This window comes from Pan paniscus, chromosome 12, assembly GCF_029289425.2.
Source record: "Pan paniscus chromosome 12, NHGRI_mPanPan1-v2.0_pri, whole genome shotgun sequence".
Taxonomy (NCBI): domain Eukaryota; kingdom Metazoa; phylum Chordata; class Mammalia; order Primates; family Hominidae; genus Pan; species Pan paniscus.
This window is the reverse complement of record NC_073261.2, coordinates 30,707,782-30,724,270: the sequence shown is the minus strand read 5'-3', so window position 1 is coordinate 30,724,270 and position 16,489 is coordinate 30,707,782. Positions and strand designations below refer to the sequence as shown.

Sequence of the window (16,489 nt, the reverse complement as noted above, 5' to 3'; positions counted from 1 at the left end):
CTGCCCCACCCTTCACTGCACTGTACTTCGGGGAACGTGCTGTCCAGGAATGGAGAGGATGGTCACAGCTGCACCTCTCTCCCTCACTCAGGGGACATTTCCTAAGGAAGGGCCTTATTGCAAGGTGGGCCCATGGCTGCCTTGCTCACTGCCATATCCCTGCACTGAGAACAGTGCCTGGCCTGTCAGTAAAGACTTGTCCAGTGAATGAACATCCACAGGCAGGGCCAGGCCTGGTCTGAGAATTTGCACCTTGGAGGGTGCAGCTCGCAGGCCATCCCAAGGGCTCTTCTGTAGTGCAGTGCAATCCCTGAGATCAGGAGTCGGCTGCTTCCGGCCTCCACAGCTTCCACGGGGCCAGCTGCCCTCCTTCCTCACTGTAAAGCTACACTTGACCCTGCAATAGAGGCTTGTGCCAGTGACCCCAGACAAAACTGTTGTGTGGGGGATGCTGACTGGTGTCACTGTGGGGCTTCATGCGAGGGTGCCGGTGTCTGACACTAAGTTGGTCTGTGTTGAGGGGGGATGTGTGTACTCAGGGCTGGAGGGGATGGGGGGACAGTTTCTTACCCCACAAATGCACCACCTTTGAGGGGCTCAATTCCCATCATAGACATGGAAGATTTATATATTTATATTGACAAAATTCCAGCAGAAGGCAATCGAGGGTCTCATTCTAGGAAAGGTCCATCTATTATGGAACTGGTCAGTCTCGTGATGAGAAAGTGACTTGTTTTGATTTGCACAGGGGTGCCCTGTAAGCTTGTCATGGAGCTGCGCCTACCTGTGTGGGTCTGTGTGGAAAAGGCTTTCTCTCCCCAGGAGAATGGTGCTAGGTCTACCTGTTGAAGGCTCTGGGTCTGTTGTAGAAGGCCAAGTGCCCCCCATGGTTGGCTGACTGTGTGGCCGAGTGTACCCCCAATGAGTGCCTGTGGATGACTATCTCTCTGTGGATGGCAAGTGTGTGGCCGTGGATGGCCAACTGTTCAGCCATGGGGGACCAGGTGTTCCCCAGTGGATGGGTGTCCCCTCCTCCGTGGCTGGGTGTCCACCGTGGGGGGTCAGGTATTCCCCATGAATGGCCATCTGTTGGCTCTTGGAGAACAGTGCATTTTCCTGGGAACACAGCCATGGCCCCTCCACTGCCCTCTGCCACTTGGCCCATCATCAGCAGATCTGGAGGTGATGGGGGCCTGGCCTGGCTTCCCCAGTCCCTGCAGCTTCTCTGCAAGGCTCTGGGGTGTGAAGCCCATAGGGTGTGTTGCGGGGGAAGCGGGGCACAGCAGGAGGCCCCCAGGTGGCTCTAGGGGTTACATCCCCTCCCTTCCCCTGCCAGGCTGAGGCCGCGGAAGGAGCAGGGCACATACGCCCTGTCCCTCATCTATGGGAAGACAGTGTACCACTACCTCATCAGCCAAGACAAGGCGGGCAAGTACTGCATTCCCGAGGGCACCAAGTTTGACACGCTCTGGCAGGTAGGCTGCCCGTGCAACTTGTTCTGGGAGATGCCGTGCTCGGATGGGGTGCCGGGCTCTGGGGAGGAGAGGAGCCTCTCTGCTAGCTGCCTGCTCCCTGCAGCTGGTGGAGTATCTGAAGCTGAAGGCGGACGGGCTCATCTACTGCCTGAAGGAGGCCTGCCCCAACAGCAGTGCCAGCAACGCCTCAGGTGACGGCAGCAGGCGGGCGGGCGGTGGGTGGGGGCGGCAGGAGACCTGGCCCCCAGCCCTCACTGTCCCTTCTGCTCCCCCAGGGGCTGCTGCTCCCACACTCCCAGTCCACCCATCCACGTTGACTCATGTGAGTTGGGGGCACCTGGAGTGTGGCCTTGGGGATGGAGCTGGGGGGTGGCTGTGGGGGAGGCTGGGATGGAGGCTGAGGTGCCTGTGGAGCGGAAGAAGCTCTCTCTCCACTGTCTCTGGGAGTCCTCAGTGGATATAGGTCTCATGAGAGGGGCTGGACGTCCCCAGCTCAGGCCTTGCTGACCCTGTGGCCTTTAGCCTCAGAGACGGATCGACACCCTCAACTCAGATGGATACACCCCTGAGCCAGGTGAGCGGGCAGAGGTGGGGACGCAGGTTGGGGCTCATGCTGAGCCGAGAGCAGGGTCCCTGTCAGGGCTGTGGGGTTTCACGGGGGACGCTGTGGGCCGGGCCAGGCTGTGGCAGTTGGCTTGGTTAACACCTGTGCACACACGTGCCCACACCCATCACACCTGCCTGTGCACATGTACGTCCCAGTGTGTACTGACGTGCAGGGAGCACACTTGGCCTTGCCTGAGGCTCCCCAGACACACGTTTGTTGAGCACCTACTATGTGTCAGTCACCTTCCGAGGTCACTGTGTGTATGAGCCACCGAACCCTCCTGACATGCCTTATGAAGTGGCTATGGTGATTAACCTCACTTTACAGATGAGAGAGGGAGGGCTCTGTCTATGGGGATGTGAGGCAGTGGTAGAGGCGGGATGTGAACCCACGATGGGCCCCAGAGCTCACATTCCTAAAATGGTCTGCTGCGGGTGCTCCTGTTTCTCATGGGTGGGCCCAGACCTGAACATGTGTATGCACAGAGAAGACACATAGTTACATGTGCACCTAGAGGCTCGCTTTTGGAGGCCTCGTAAATGTGGCTGTGTGCTGCATACGCAGACAGGGACAGGCCCGGCCATAGGCGTACACGTACGAATGCACACACATGCACACCCCAGCTGGCACAGTAATGGTGCCACGTGGATACCAATGCACACGCCCCTAGAGTCCACCCTCATGTGGCTTCATGGGGCACCCACAGCTGTGGCCAGGAGTGTATGCCAGTGTGTGCGTGTGGATGTGCAGGTACACGCATGGGCACCCACCTGCTTGTGCATGCTCCAGGGACGGCACCCTTGTCTGGGGCAGGTGCTTGTGGGGGCTGAGGCTGCCTTGCTCCCCACACCCCTGCCCCTGACCTGGAAGTGTACCGCTGTGTGTGCCCAGCACGCGTAACGTCCCCAGACAAACCGCGGCCGATGCCCATGGACACGAGCGTGTATGAGAGCCCCTACAGCGACCCAGAGGAGCTCAAGGACAAGAAGCTCTTCCTGAAGCGCGATAACCTCCTCATAGCCGACATTGAACTTGGCTGCGGCAACTTTGGCTCAGTGCGCCAGGGCGTGTACCGCATGCGCAAGTATGGCCGCCCCTGCCGTGGTGGGAGCACCGCCGCCTGGGGCAGAGGGGAGTGGCTTCACCGGGCTGTGGGATGGGAGCCGGGATGTCTGTCTCACAGCAGTTTGCCTGGGAAACAGACTCTGGGGCAGGACATTGCACGCTGGAGGATTCCCTGAGAGAGCTCGGGACACCTGACGGGGGTGGGATGGGGCCTGGGCAGGGGGAGGCTGTGGAGCTGAAGTTCCCAACCCAGGGGAGCTGCAGTGGGGTCCCCGATCCCTGAGTCCACTGGCCCCTGACAGGCTGCCCCTGGGGAGGGTGTCACTTTGGATTCTTTTTGGCGATGGGCTGTTCCCGGTGAGCGATCCGGCTGTGAGCCGTCCTCAGCAGACGCTCCAGGCTGCAGGGACATTGAGCGCCTTGGTCCCAGCCTGGGTGGCGACCACAGTTGTCTACCACACAACTCAAGGGAGAAGAGAGATGGGTGGGTGGGGGTGTGGGGCCGAGCAGGGCCGGTGCCCCTCGCCCACGTGCCTCCCGTGGCCGGGTCGGGCAGGAAGCAGATCGACGTGGCCATCAAGGTGCTGAAGCAGGGCACGGAGAAGGCAGACACGGAGGAGATGATGCGCGAGGCGCAGATCATGCACCAGCTGGACAACCCCTACATCGTGCGGCTCATTGGCGTCTGCCAGGCCGAGGCCCTCATGCTGGTCATGGAGATGGCTGGGGGCGGGCCCCTGCACAAGTTCCTGGTCGGCAAGAGGTGAGCACCGGGCGGGCCCGGCCATCGGGTAGGTGGGGCCGGGGCCCATCCTGGGCATGGTGGACACGCACCCGCATGCATGCGTGTGTGGGAAGCCGGGGCACTTCCACACCATCGTGGACACACTCTCAGCCTGCACACCCACACCCATACCCATGCCTGCAAAGCAGAGCTAACCCTCAGTCCACCATTGCACCAGTGCGGTAATAACAGTGTCTACCTCCAGGGCCCTTGCGAGGATCGAATGAGTCGGCACCTATAAAGGGCACTGCTAGGGCCGGGTGCGGTGGCTCATGCCTGTAATTCCAGCACTTTGGGAGGCCAAGGCGGGTGGATCATGAGGTCAAGAGATCCAGACCATCCTGGCCAACATGGTGAAACCCCGTCCTTACTAAAAATACAAAAGATTAGCTGGGCGTGGTGGTGGGCGCCTCCCAGCTACTCAGGAGGCTGAGGCAGGAGAATCGCTTGAACCCAGGAGGCGGAGCTTGCAGTGAGCCGAGATTGTGCCACTGCACTCCAGCCTGGGGACAGAGCGAAACTCCATCTCAAAAAAAATAAATAAATAAAAATAAATAAAGGGCACTGCTAGTAAGAGCTTTGTACACATCAGCTGCTCCCCAGACTCCCTGGGCCAAATTCATGGCCCCTGGGAAAGTGCCCATTGCCAGTTATCTGGAACCTGCCCTTTGTTTACGTACTGCGTGGTTTTCTATTTTTAATTTTTTTTTTTAAAGAAACAAAAATGAAGATGTGACAGAGATCACTTGTGGCCTGTAAAGGCTAAAATCCTTACTATCCGGCCCTTTACTGAAAAGTTTTGCAGTTTCATTTGTGGTTCCTCATCCCCAAACTCTTACCCTCACAGACACAAGTTCCGCACTCCCCAAGGCACGTTTTTGCTGATCTGTGCCCTCTGGCTGGTGCACACACCTTCCCAGTGTGCCCCTGGCTCCCACATTCAGTCATTTGACAGGTGTTTATTGGACAGTTTCTCAGTGACAGGAACTGTTAGTAGCACTTGGGATTCATTAGCGAATAAACAAGGCAGGGATCCATGCTCTGTATTCTGGTTGGAGAAGAGAGACAGTGAGTAACAATCCTGATGAAATCTAGAGCATGTGGGAAGATAGTGCGGTGGGCACAAGCCTGCCGCAGCTCCAGGGGGTTGGGAGTGTTGGGTGCGAGGTGCAGTGAGCAGGGAGGTTTGAACAAACTGAGGGAGGCTGCCATGCCCAGACGTGGGGAAGGGCATTCCAGGCAAAGGGCACCACCTGTGCAGAGGCCCTGAGGTGGTCCCGTGCCTCGTGTGGTGCGGGCAGGGAGGGGATGAGCAGACCGTGCCAGGCCTTGCGGGCTGCCGGGAGGACTTGGAGTTTTACCCTGAGTTGGGTGGGAGCTAGGGGGTGCTGTGAGCAGAGGAGGGGGAGGACCTGACTCAGGGGCAGAGAGGACAAGACAGTGGGAGACAGGAGGGAGCGAGGGCCTGGGCGGAGCTGACTATTCCTGCCTGGGGGTCCAGGTGAGTGATGCTGCGGCTGCTTCCCGGTGGCAGAGGCAGAGATGAGGAGTGCGGTGGATTCTGGAGAGATTCTGACACCAGAACTGCCAGGGTTTGCTGATGGATTGGGTGTGAGAGAAAGAGAAGCTGCTGGAGAGGACAGTGGAGGAGCCATATGTGTGTGCACATGGGGACGGGGACAATCAGGGCACATTATCTTTGAGATGCCTGTGAGACCTCAGCACGTCGAGGGTGCAGGCAGAGGTCTAGACTTGGGAGTTGTAGCGTGTGGGTGATCCCTAAAGCCTTGAGACTGGATGAAGGCAGGAGTTTTGCCTGTTTTGTTCACTGCTGTGTCCCCAGCCCCACGCCTGGCACACAGCAGGTGCTCAATAAGCGTTTTTGAACACATGGTCACCTGGCTCATGCCCAGCTGGGTCAGAGAAGCATGCTTTGCCCCTGGGAACTTGGCTAGTCTTCTCCCAGCTGACCCCGCCTTCCCCGCCACCCCAGGGAGGAGATCCCTGTGAGCAATGTGGCTGAGCTGCTGCACCAGGTGTCCATGGGGATGAAGTACCTGGAGGAGAAGAACTTTGTGCACCGTGACCTGGCGGCCCGCAACGTCCTGCTGGTTAACCGGCACTACGCCAAGATCAGCGACTTTGGCCTCTCCAAAGCACTGGGTGCCGACGACAGCTACTACACTGTAAGCCTCTGCCCCTGTGATGCCCGACTGGATGGGCTGGGTGGGTAGAGGGTCCCTGAGCCCTGACCCAGCAGCATCTCCCCCTCCCCAGGCCCGCTCAGCAGGGAAGTGGCCGCTCAAGTGGTACGCACCCGAATGCATCAACTTCCGCAAGTTCTCCAGCCGCAGCGATGTCTGGAGCTATGGGGTCACCATGTGGGAGGCCTTGTCCTACGGCCAGAAGCCCTACAAGGCAGGCGCGGGCAGAGGCGGGTGGGCGGTGTGGTGGGGAGGGGGACGAGGAGGAGGACCCTGGTCACTCACAGGTGTCTCTGCCCCGGCTTGAGCAGAAGATGAAAGGGCCGGAGGTCATGGCCTTCATCGAGCAGGGCAAGCGGATGGAGTGCCCACCAGAGTGTCCACCCGAACTGTACGCACTCATGAGCGACTGCTGGATCTACAAGTGAGTGCCAGTGGGGAGGGGACCCGGCTGGGCTGACCCCTGGAAAGTCCTGGTGCCCGATGAGTTGATGTCAACATAACTCTACCCAATGTCATCCCACCCAAAGCCCTTCACCCAGTTCATGGCCTTTGCAGCTGCCCCCTACCCCCACACCCAGCTCTCCAACACACCAGGGTTTGCTGTCCTGCTCCAGTGTGCCACACCCTGCCACCCCACCTGTGGCCTGTGCCTCAGCATCTAAAACCTCAGCCATCACTCAACACATGGACCCTGCAACACGCAAACGGGTCCATACTCTGCTACTCAGCCTATGACACTGACACTCAGGGCATGAGATGATTCTCCAGTACCCAACACTCCAGTCCCCACCAGCCAGCACACAGCACCCAACTACCAGACAGGCGAGCACTGAGGTACCAAATACTCATCTATTCCAGCCCCCACCTCTGCCTGGTTGAAGCCCAACCTTCAAACATCTCAACTCCTAACACCATCAGTATCCCAACTTCCCATCAGACAACAGGCAACACACCCCCAGACAAGCGGACGCCCTAGACTGCCCATGCAATATGTGGACACTGTAACGCATGACCCCCCACCGGCCAGCACTTAGCATGCTGACACCCCAACACCCAAGCAGCCCAACAGATAAACACCCTCTCTGGCTGGCCCACCCTCCTGCAACATGTGTTAATTCCACCTCCATCAGGAAACACCCAGGGCACCACACCCCAGTACCCAAAGAGGCTAGCACCTAGCACCCCAACACAGTCCATGGATAACCCATGCACAGTACCGTTAATACTGCCGCTCCCCGCTGGCCAGACCCACTGCCATGCTCCAGGCTTCTGCTGGCAGACCCACTGCCATGCTCCAGGCTTCTGCTGATCACCAGCCTTGCACTCCCTCTCGTCTAAGCCCTCGTCTAAGCCCCAGCACACTGATACCCTGGCCCCGGGTGCATGCGCAGAGCATCAGCTTTCTATATCCCAGGTCCCCGTGGTCAATAGCTGCCACTCTGACACCAAGTCCACTCAGTCCCCTGAGTCCTCACTGGTCAACGCTCGGTAGAGGGGTCATCCCAGCACCCTGTGTGTGGGCAGCTCTGCCTCCTTAGGCTGTGCAGCATTGCCCAACGCTCTCACACCCCAGAGTCCTCTCCACCACCCCATGTCCCGCCACCCCAACAGCCCTGCTGACTTTCTGAGCCCCAAAAGTCTACCTCAGCCAAGCACAGTGCATGCCCACCCACTGGTGAAGCTGGGTCCTGGGGGCGTGGTCAGCAGCCTGGATGTACCCCACGCCCCACAGGTGGGAGGATCGCCCCGACTTCCTGACCGTGGAGCAGCGCATGCGAGCCTGTTACTACAGCCTGGCCAGCAAGGTGGAAGGGCCCCCAGGCAGCACACAGAAGGCTGAGGCTGCCTGTGCCTGAGCTCCCACTGCCCAGGGGAGCCCTCCACGCCGGCTCTTCCCCACCCTCAGCCCCACCCCAGGCCCTGCAGTCTGGCTGAGCCCTGCTTGGTTGTCTCCACACACAGCTGGGCTGTGGTAGGGGGTGTCTCAGGCCACACCGGCCTTGCATTGCCTGCCTGGCCCCCTGTCCTCTCTGGCTGGGGAGCAGGGAGGTCCGGGAGGGTGCGGCTGTGCAGCCTGTCCTGGGCTGGTGGCTCCCGGAGGGCCCTGAGCTGAGGGCATTGCTTACACGGATGCCTTCCCCTGGGCCCTGACATTGGAGCCTGGGCATCCTCAGGTGGTCAGGCGTAGATCACCAGAATAAACTCAGCTTCCCTCTTGTCTGAGCGCCCTCATCTTTTCCGGGGTGAGGGTAGGTGTCAGGGGAGGGGTGGGTTATGAAAAGTGCATGGAGGTGACTGTTCTTGTGTGGACTGAGCCTGGAAGTGACCCCTGGGAAGATGGGGCTGGGTCCCACTCTCCACCCTAGGGACACCTTCATGTGAGTGAGCGGCTGGGGTGGAGTGGGGAACCTGAGGCCAGGCGGGTGTGGGCCCAAGGGCTGCGTGCCTGGCTGAGCCCAGCTCCCGTGTGGAGATGAGTGTGCTCCATGCTAGGTGCATGTTAGGATCACCTGGAGCTATTTTAACAAACGCTAACCCCCCCTCCCCCATCCAGCTGGGGTCTTCACCCCCCCAGGGGTGCCTTGCAAATCATGAGATACAATGTTTTTCATTGGTAGATGCACGTATTAGCTCCCGTATGAACCGTATTACTGAATTTGAATCTGAAAAATACCAAAATGCAAACATTGTTTTTAAATTAATTGTTTTAAAAGCTAATGAACGAATTAAGACAAATTACATCAATTTAGTGGTTTCTTAAATCGTGGTTTGCAGGTAGTTCAGTTTTATTAAAATTCATTTGTGAGTCGCTGAACGACTTACATTATGTAAAATATATCAGACAGTAAATAAATTGTGGCTTTCATTGCCTTTTGGTCATCATTATGTTTCATGTTATCATTATTGATGAAAGTAATCTTATTTTATAAGAAGGAGGCATTAAAAAATGGGTGTCAAGTACATTGGGAACGCTAACGGACCCACCAGAGATGTCCGCTGAGGAACCAACGAAAGAGGGTGCAGTTCCGCAGAGCACTCTCCAGGTGGCGATGTTTCCAGAGGCCGAGGCCAGCTGGGGTCAATCCCGCCCTCACCGCCTGCTTCACCTCTGCACGTCTCCTTTTCCGCTAGCAGCACGACCTCAGGCCCTCACCTCCAGGTCCCCATTCCTGTCCCCTGTTGGGGTGATCAGACCCAACACCAGGTCGTGGGGGTGACAAAGTCCGGCAGAGTCAAAGGATTGAGAAAAAGACAGTTTGAGAGAGAAAAGTGGGACACCAGGGGGTCATCGCCATCATGGAGGCTGCGAAGACCCTGAGCTCTGGGAGCCCACGGTATTTATTTGTAATCCAACGAAGAAACAGGTGGTGAGAATGTGGCGGTCAAAAGGACACGTTGCATTAAGCACATGATTTACAGCTGTGATGGTTTAGCTTTTCTACGGAACATGTTCTGCTACTTGAGATAATAGGAATACAATCGATCTAGGAGCCTAGGAAGGCTAGAAGCAAGGAGCCAGCAAGTCTAGACACGTTCCAGAGGCCATTATTTCAGTCATGCAAGCCCCATCTCAGTTTCCCTCCCAACACTCAGCTTTTCCCCAACAGTCCCCTGCAAGGTGCTTGCAGGATCTTTTCTCTTGGCGGCTCTGACCAAGCCCCTTCACCCTCCTCCAGGGTTTCCAGCGCCCACGCGGACTCCCCTCTGGGCCTCTGCATTCACCGCTGCCGCTGCCTGGAAAGCTCTCCCCGTCCCCACCGGTGATGTCCCCGAGGAAAGCTCCCCGTCCCCTCCCGGGTGATGTCCCCGAGGAAAGCTCCCCGTTCCCTCCCGGGTGATGTCCGCTAGGAAAGCTCCCCGTCCCCCCCGGGTGATGTCCCCGAGGAAAGCTCCCCGTTCCCTCCCGGGTGATGTCCGCTAGGAAAGCTCCCCGTCCCCCCCGGGTGATGTCCCCGAGGAAAGCTCCCCGTTCCCTCCCGGGTGATGTCCGCTAGGAAAGCTCCCCGTCCCCCCCGGGTGATGTCCCCGAGGAAAGCTCCCCGTTCCCTCCCGGGTGATGTCCGCTAGGAAAGCTCCCCGCCCAGGCTCCCTGGGTATGGAGGAGAGGGGCTGAGGGACGCAGTTTCTGATCACTGCTTGCACACCTCCTGTGATGGGCAGCTCATCCATTACCTCTCAACGCAGCCTGGGCTGGTAAGTGAGTTACAATTCTTAGAAAGGTTTTCCAGCTGCTGACACCAACCTTGACCCCCATTCCCTTTACCATTCCAAGACCATACAGAGCACACCTCTTCTCCAAATATCTCACTCCTCCTCTATTGATCATGTGCCTATTCCAGACATGTGTGTCACGAGGCACACAGGCTCAGGGTGATAACCACTGGCATGGTGGCAGCCCACTGGGCCCTGGAGGTCCAGAGAAGCTCCTGAGCCAGCTGAGAGGGGCCAATCTGGTGGGCTTCCTGTAGGAGGGAACGCCTTAGCTGAGTTCTGAAGGGTGAGTGACATTTGGTTGGGGACCGTAAAGAAAGTATCCCAGGGAGCAGGAATAGTGTGTAGTGGGAGAGAATGTCCTTCTGGAAACAAAGAGAGGTTTTGGCAGGGCTGGAAGGCTGAGTTTGGAAATGGGAAGAAAACGCAAGGCCTGGTGTGGTGATCAAGATGGGAGGTCAGTAACATCCTCTTTGTTTCATATTTCCTGACTCCTTGGCCAGGAAGCAACTAACATCCCCATCTACCAGGTCCATGGCTTCCTAGCATTGGGTTTTACCATTTTAAAAACATTTTTTAATTTTAGATGGGAAAAATATCTTATTGTGTAAATTAAGACAAATTAGCATTTCTCTTGTAAGTGGCGAAGTTGAGCAGTGTTTTCAGATGTGCGCCAGCTCGACAGATGCCACCTCTTGCTGTGAACGTCTCACGGCCTCATGCCCAGCACAAAGCTCGCCCCTTCTCAGGCCCCATCCTCTGCTCTGAGCAAAACGCCTAGGGCGTGGGCTGCCCTGTGTCCACATGGGTGAGGATATGGTGAATCAGTTTCCTGTTCTGCTTCCATTCACCTTTTGTCCCTTCAGGGTTTCAAATTTCTCTCTTCTCTGTTGGAGGCTGGGGTCCCATGTGCCTGTAGCTTTGTCCTTGTCTGAGGTATCTCTGAGCTCAAATTAGAGGGCTGTGAAGCCCCAGGAAGGTATTTGTGGGAGGCAATTCTGATGTGCTGGGTGCCTCGAACACACAACTTCCTGTTTAATTCTCAAAACATCTGCCTGGGGTGGGGACTCTTGAACCCATTTTACAGTTGAGGAAACCAAGGCTCTGAGGACTTGGTTTACAGACCCAACATGCCCACTATCCCAAGGCCAATATGTAAGAGGCAACTCTATTGGCAGCTTTTCTGGGCTTCATTTAACAAACTCCTCTGTAGACATTAAGGTTCTGTTTAATTCATGTTCTAGAGACAGAGGTTGTTAGCTCACCATCTTGAGGTGAAACTCTTTGTCCCACCCTGCCCAATCAAGACATGGAAGCCCTGTTTCTCATCTAGGAAGGGGCTGTGGTGTTCAGCTCAGCACCAACCTTATACTTCAGGGAGAGAAATGGGAAAGAAAAAAAGGGAGAAGAAAGCACATACATTCATCCTCCTCGGAACCAAACTCCTGAGTTAGGCCTTGGTTCTGGCTCCATGGCTGCCACTAAAATCCCATGTGGCCTTGTTAAATCCCTCCCACCTCTGGCTCTCCACTTCCGCTTCTGTGGAGTTTTTATTCTAGCAATGATACTTTTCACATATGAGCTCCTGGTTCTTTCTTATATGTGCCTGCTTTTGTCTCATAGTCTCCTGTTCTTTCTTTTCTTTGAGATAAAGTTTTGCTCTTGTTGCCCAGGCTGGAGTGCAATGGCGCGATCTTGGCTCACTGCAATCTCCACGTTCCGGGTTCAAGCGATTCTCCTGCCTCAGCCTCCTGAGTAGCTGGGACTACAGGCACCCGCCACCATGCCCAGCTAATTTTTGTATTTTTAGTAGAGATAGGGTTTTACCATATTGGTCAGGCTGGTCTTGAACTCCTGATCTCAGGTGATCCACCCGCCTCGGCCTCCCAAAGTGTTGAGATTACAGGCATGAGCCACTGCACCCGGCCTCCTGTTCTTGTTTATGGCTGTTATTCCCTTCTTTATCTCTTTGAGTTTTTAATATATTTATTGCAAAATTCTTTTAAGGTTGCACTATTATTCTCTATTTCCTCAGACGTAAATTCTTCCAGTTGGGGAGTTTGTGGAAATTTCACGAAGTGGTTGTGAATCCATTGTCTCTTCAGAATATTTCTTGCATGTGTATCTTGTAAGGGCTGTATATGAGACCCTGTGCTCTTGGCTTCATACATTAGGGGGCCCTGCATTGGTACTAGCCTCCTAATGGGTAGGTGGTGGGGGGCTTCAACCCTTGTCTCTGGGCACCTCTGCAGTGGTCTCTTGTGTACCTGGTGTTTTCCCGTCATTGCTAAGTGTTTGAAGAATGGTTTCTATGTGTACTTGGTCTGCCGTCTTGAATGAAAGTCCAATTTCACCATCTGTAAACATTTCACAGATGAGGCACCGGAAGTTCAGGGAGGTGGCCTGACTTGCCCCAGTCCACACAGCTAGGAGGGAGAATTTGAACCCAGCGAAACCCTATCCACTCCCCGCTCCTCGGCAGGCCCTGGCCCGGTGCTCCCCTCAGCTCTGACTCAATGCTAGCTCTGCATTCCCTGGACACCTTCTTCCTCAGAGAGCTGGGAGAATGGCCTCTACCCTGTAGACACGCTAAATAAACTCAAAATTTTGTCCTGGTGGACGAAGTGAAAAAAACCAAAACTGGCAGATTAGCTCGGTATAATATGACAAGGCCCTGGACTCTGCAGTCTGGCTGTGAGACCTCAGGGAGGTTACTTAAACTTGGGGAGCTTCAGTCTTCTCATTTGTCACATGGTGATAATAACTGTGTTTACCTTTCTGAGTAGTGATGTGAAGTGAAACAATGCATTAGTTTAGCACTTAGTAGCTGCTTATTAAATATTACTTCCTTCCATGGAGGAAAGCAAACTGGGGATGGGGCCAGGGGAATGTGATAGCTGATCCATCAAATTCCTGAAAGGTTTCATGGGCCAGAGGGAGGAGAGCTTCTCCCTGGTCTGAAAAAGAGAACAGAGAATAACAGGGAAGGATCCAGGGAAGGTGACACAGCTGCAAAGTCTGTTCATTGGGGTAAAGAATAATCCCTTCAACAAATGGTACCAGGACAACTTGATTTCCACAAACAAAACAAACAAAAAGTCAGACCTCTATCTCACACATATAAAAAAACTAACTAAAATGGATCAATGACCTAAATATTAAATATAAGAGCCCAAACTGTAAAACTCTTGAGAAAACAAAGAGGTAAATATTTTTGGATTTCGCAGTGGATTCTCAGGTATAACACTCAAAGCACAAGCAATAAAAGAAAAATAGATAAACTGAACTTGATCAATATAAAAATCTTTTACTTTTTGTTTTTAATTTTTATTTGTTTTATTGTTTTTTTGAGACGGAGTCTCGCTCTGTCCCCCAGGCTGGACTGCAGTGGTGCGATCTCGGCTCACTACAACCTCTGCCTCCCGGGCTCAAGCAATCTTCCAGCCTCAGCCTCCTGAGTAGCTGGGATTGCAGGTGTCCGTCACCATGACCAGCTAATTTTTGTCTTGTTAGTAGAGAAGGGGTTTCACCATGTTGGCCAGGCTGGTCTCGAACTCCTGACCTCAGGTGATCCGCCTGCCTTGGCCTCCCAAAGTGCTGGGATTACAGGCATGAGCCACTGTACCTGGCCAAAAAACCTTTTAATTTTTAAATTAAAGGACATCATCAAAGGGTAGCCCAGAGAATGAGAAAAATGTTAGCAAATCATTTATCTGATAAGGATTTAGTCTTTAGAATGCATAAAGAATTCCTACAATCCAACAACAAAAAAATATCCAACTCAATTAACTGGGCAAAAGACTCGAACAGACATTTCTCCACAGATGCTATACAAATGGTTAACAAACACATGAAATGTGAACTTCACTAATCATAAGAGAAATGAAAATAAAAACCACAGTGACAAGCCACACCTCACACCTCCTAGGATGGCCGTGTGCACACACCGTAACTACGGCTGCTGAGGGTGTGGCGAAATTGGAACCCTCACACACTGTGGGTGGGGATGTGAGATGGTGCAGCCTCTGTGGAAAGCAGTTTGATGTTTTCCTACAAGGCTAAACATGGGCTGACCATCGACCCGGCAGTTCACTTTTAAGTATACACCCCAGTGAATTGAAAACAAGGTCTCAGATAATAGTAAACCAATGTTCACTGCAGCATCATTCACGATAGCCAAAAGGTTGAAACAACCCAAATGTCCATCAAATGATGAATGGATAAACAAAATGAGGCGTATACATTCCATGGAACATTATCCAGCTGATGGAACATTATCCAGCTGAAACAAGAGGGAAAACTCTCTTGCCTGCTACAGCATGGAGGAAACTTGAAAATATGCTAGTGAAAGAAGCCAGACACAAAAGGACAAACATCGTATGATTCCACTTACAGGAAATATCTAGAACAGGCAAATTCATAGAGATGGGAAGCAGATAGAAGTTACCAGGAGCTGGGGGGAGTAGGCAATGAGGAATCATGGATTCACGTTTACAGAGTTTCTGTTGGGAATGATGGAAAAGTTCGGAAATAGATAGGGGTGATGGTTGCACAACACTGTGAATGTAATTGACACTGAATTGTGCACCTAAAAAGTTAAAATGACAAATATTATTAAATATGTTTTACTACAATTTTAAAAATAGCTTAAAAAAACCCACCACCGCCACAAAATATACAGTTACTCTCTGTAAGTCCAGTGAGGATTAAAATACAATGGAAGGTCTCTTGCTCAAGCACAACCAACTTTGTCTATGCCACAATTTATAGACCTGTGTTTTTAAGTTTTGGCTTCAGCAAGGAGGTGAGCAGAACTTTCAGAGGAGGTTAAGGGCTTGGCAGATTTTGCTGGTGACACACCCGGACAGGAGTGGCCTTGATCTTGGTTTTCCCAGCCTCCAGAGCTGGGAGCAATACATTTCTGTTGTTGATGAATTACCCAGTCTAAGGCATTTTGTTGACAGCAGCACACACAGACTAAGACACAAGAGCACCAGCAACAAAAGAAAACAATGGAGAAGGTGGACTTCATGACATTGAAACTCTTTGTACAAGAAAAGTGTATCAAGAAATTGAAAAGAGAACTCACAGAATGGGCCGAGTACTTGCAAATCATATATTGGGGAAGAATCTAACATCCAACATATATAAAGACCTTTGTATAAATCAACAATAAAAAGACAGTCTAAGTAAAAAATGGACAAAGGATTTGAACAAACATTTCTTTAAGACATACCAATGACTCATTAATGAGCACATGAAAAGATTCTCAACATTATTAATCATTAGGGAAATGCAAATGAGATAGCACTTCCAAAAGAAAAAAAAAGGTAAAGGAAAAATGGGCAAAAACAACTGTGGGAGTGGATGTGGAGAAGTCAGATCACTCGTGCATTGCTGGTGGGGATGTTACAAGGTGCAGCTGCTTTGTAAAACAGTTTGGCAGTTCTTTAAAAATTTAAACATAGATTAACCATCTGACCCAGGAATTCCACTCCTGGGTAATACTCAAGAGAATGGAAAACGTATGCTCACACAAACACTGGTACATGAATGCATTGTGTATACAGTGGCATTATTCATAGCAGCCAAAAAGTGGAAGTAACTCAAATGTCCATCAACAGATGAGTAGATAAATGTGTGGTATATACATACACGGAAGCCTTATTCAGCCATAAGAAGGAATGAAGTACTGATACATATGCCACAGCAGCCACTGACCTCAAAGACTTTACCAAGGTGACAGGATCCAGACACAAAAAGCCACATATTGTGTGATTCTATTTATGTGAAGTGTTAAGCATGGGCAAATCCAGAGAGACAGAAGGTAGATAGTGGTTGCCAGGGGCTAAGGGAAGGACAGTGGGTAGTGACTGCTCATGGGCATGGAAGTTGTTTTTGGAGGTGGGGGAGGTGGCAGTGTTGATGAAATGTTCTGGAATGAGAGAGTGGTGATGGTTGCCCATCACTGTTAATACACTAAAAAGCAGTGAGCTTTATACTCTAAAATGGTTAAAGTGCATTTTGTTTGATGTGAATTTTATCTCAGTGTGAAAAAATCCTGCTGTCAGAAGAGTGTCTATTGGACCTGGCCTGTACTGGCACGAGGTTTTTTTTTGTTTTTTTTTTGCTATTGGTG

General features: G+C 52.9%; 1 protein-coding gene across 1 annotated transcript in view; it reads left to right on the top strand.

Annotated features, from left to right (window-relative positions):
• The window catches only part of LOC100971372 (tyrosine-protein kinase ZAP-70), a 30,618-nt gene extending 21,598 nt beyond the window's left edge, over positions 1–9,020 (top strand). Inside the window, exons 6-15 of the mRNA XM_055107630.1 lie at positions 1,337–1,475; positions 1,579–1,666; positions 1,751–1,797; positions 1,998–2,049; positions 2,974–3,166; positions 3,704–3,910; positions 5,925–6,117; positions 6,209–6,349; positions 6,447–6,559; positions 7,871–9,020. Coding sequence (XP_054963605.1) covers positions 1,337–1,475; positions 1,579–1,666; positions 1,751–1,797; positions 1,998–2,049; positions 2,974–3,166; positions 3,704–3,910; positions 5,925–6,117; positions 6,209–6,349; positions 6,447–6,559; positions 7,871–7,994 — 1,297 coding nt within the window. The 3' untranslated portion in view covers positions 7,995–9,020. The remainder of the gene's footprint in view (positions 1–1,336; positions 1,476–1,578; positions 1,667–1,750; positions 1,798–1,997; positions 2,050–2,973; positions 3,167–3,703; positions 3,911–5,924; positions 6,118–6,208; positions 6,350–6,446; positions 6,560–7,870) is intronic.
• Positions 9,021–16,489: the final 7,469 nt, after the last annotated feature.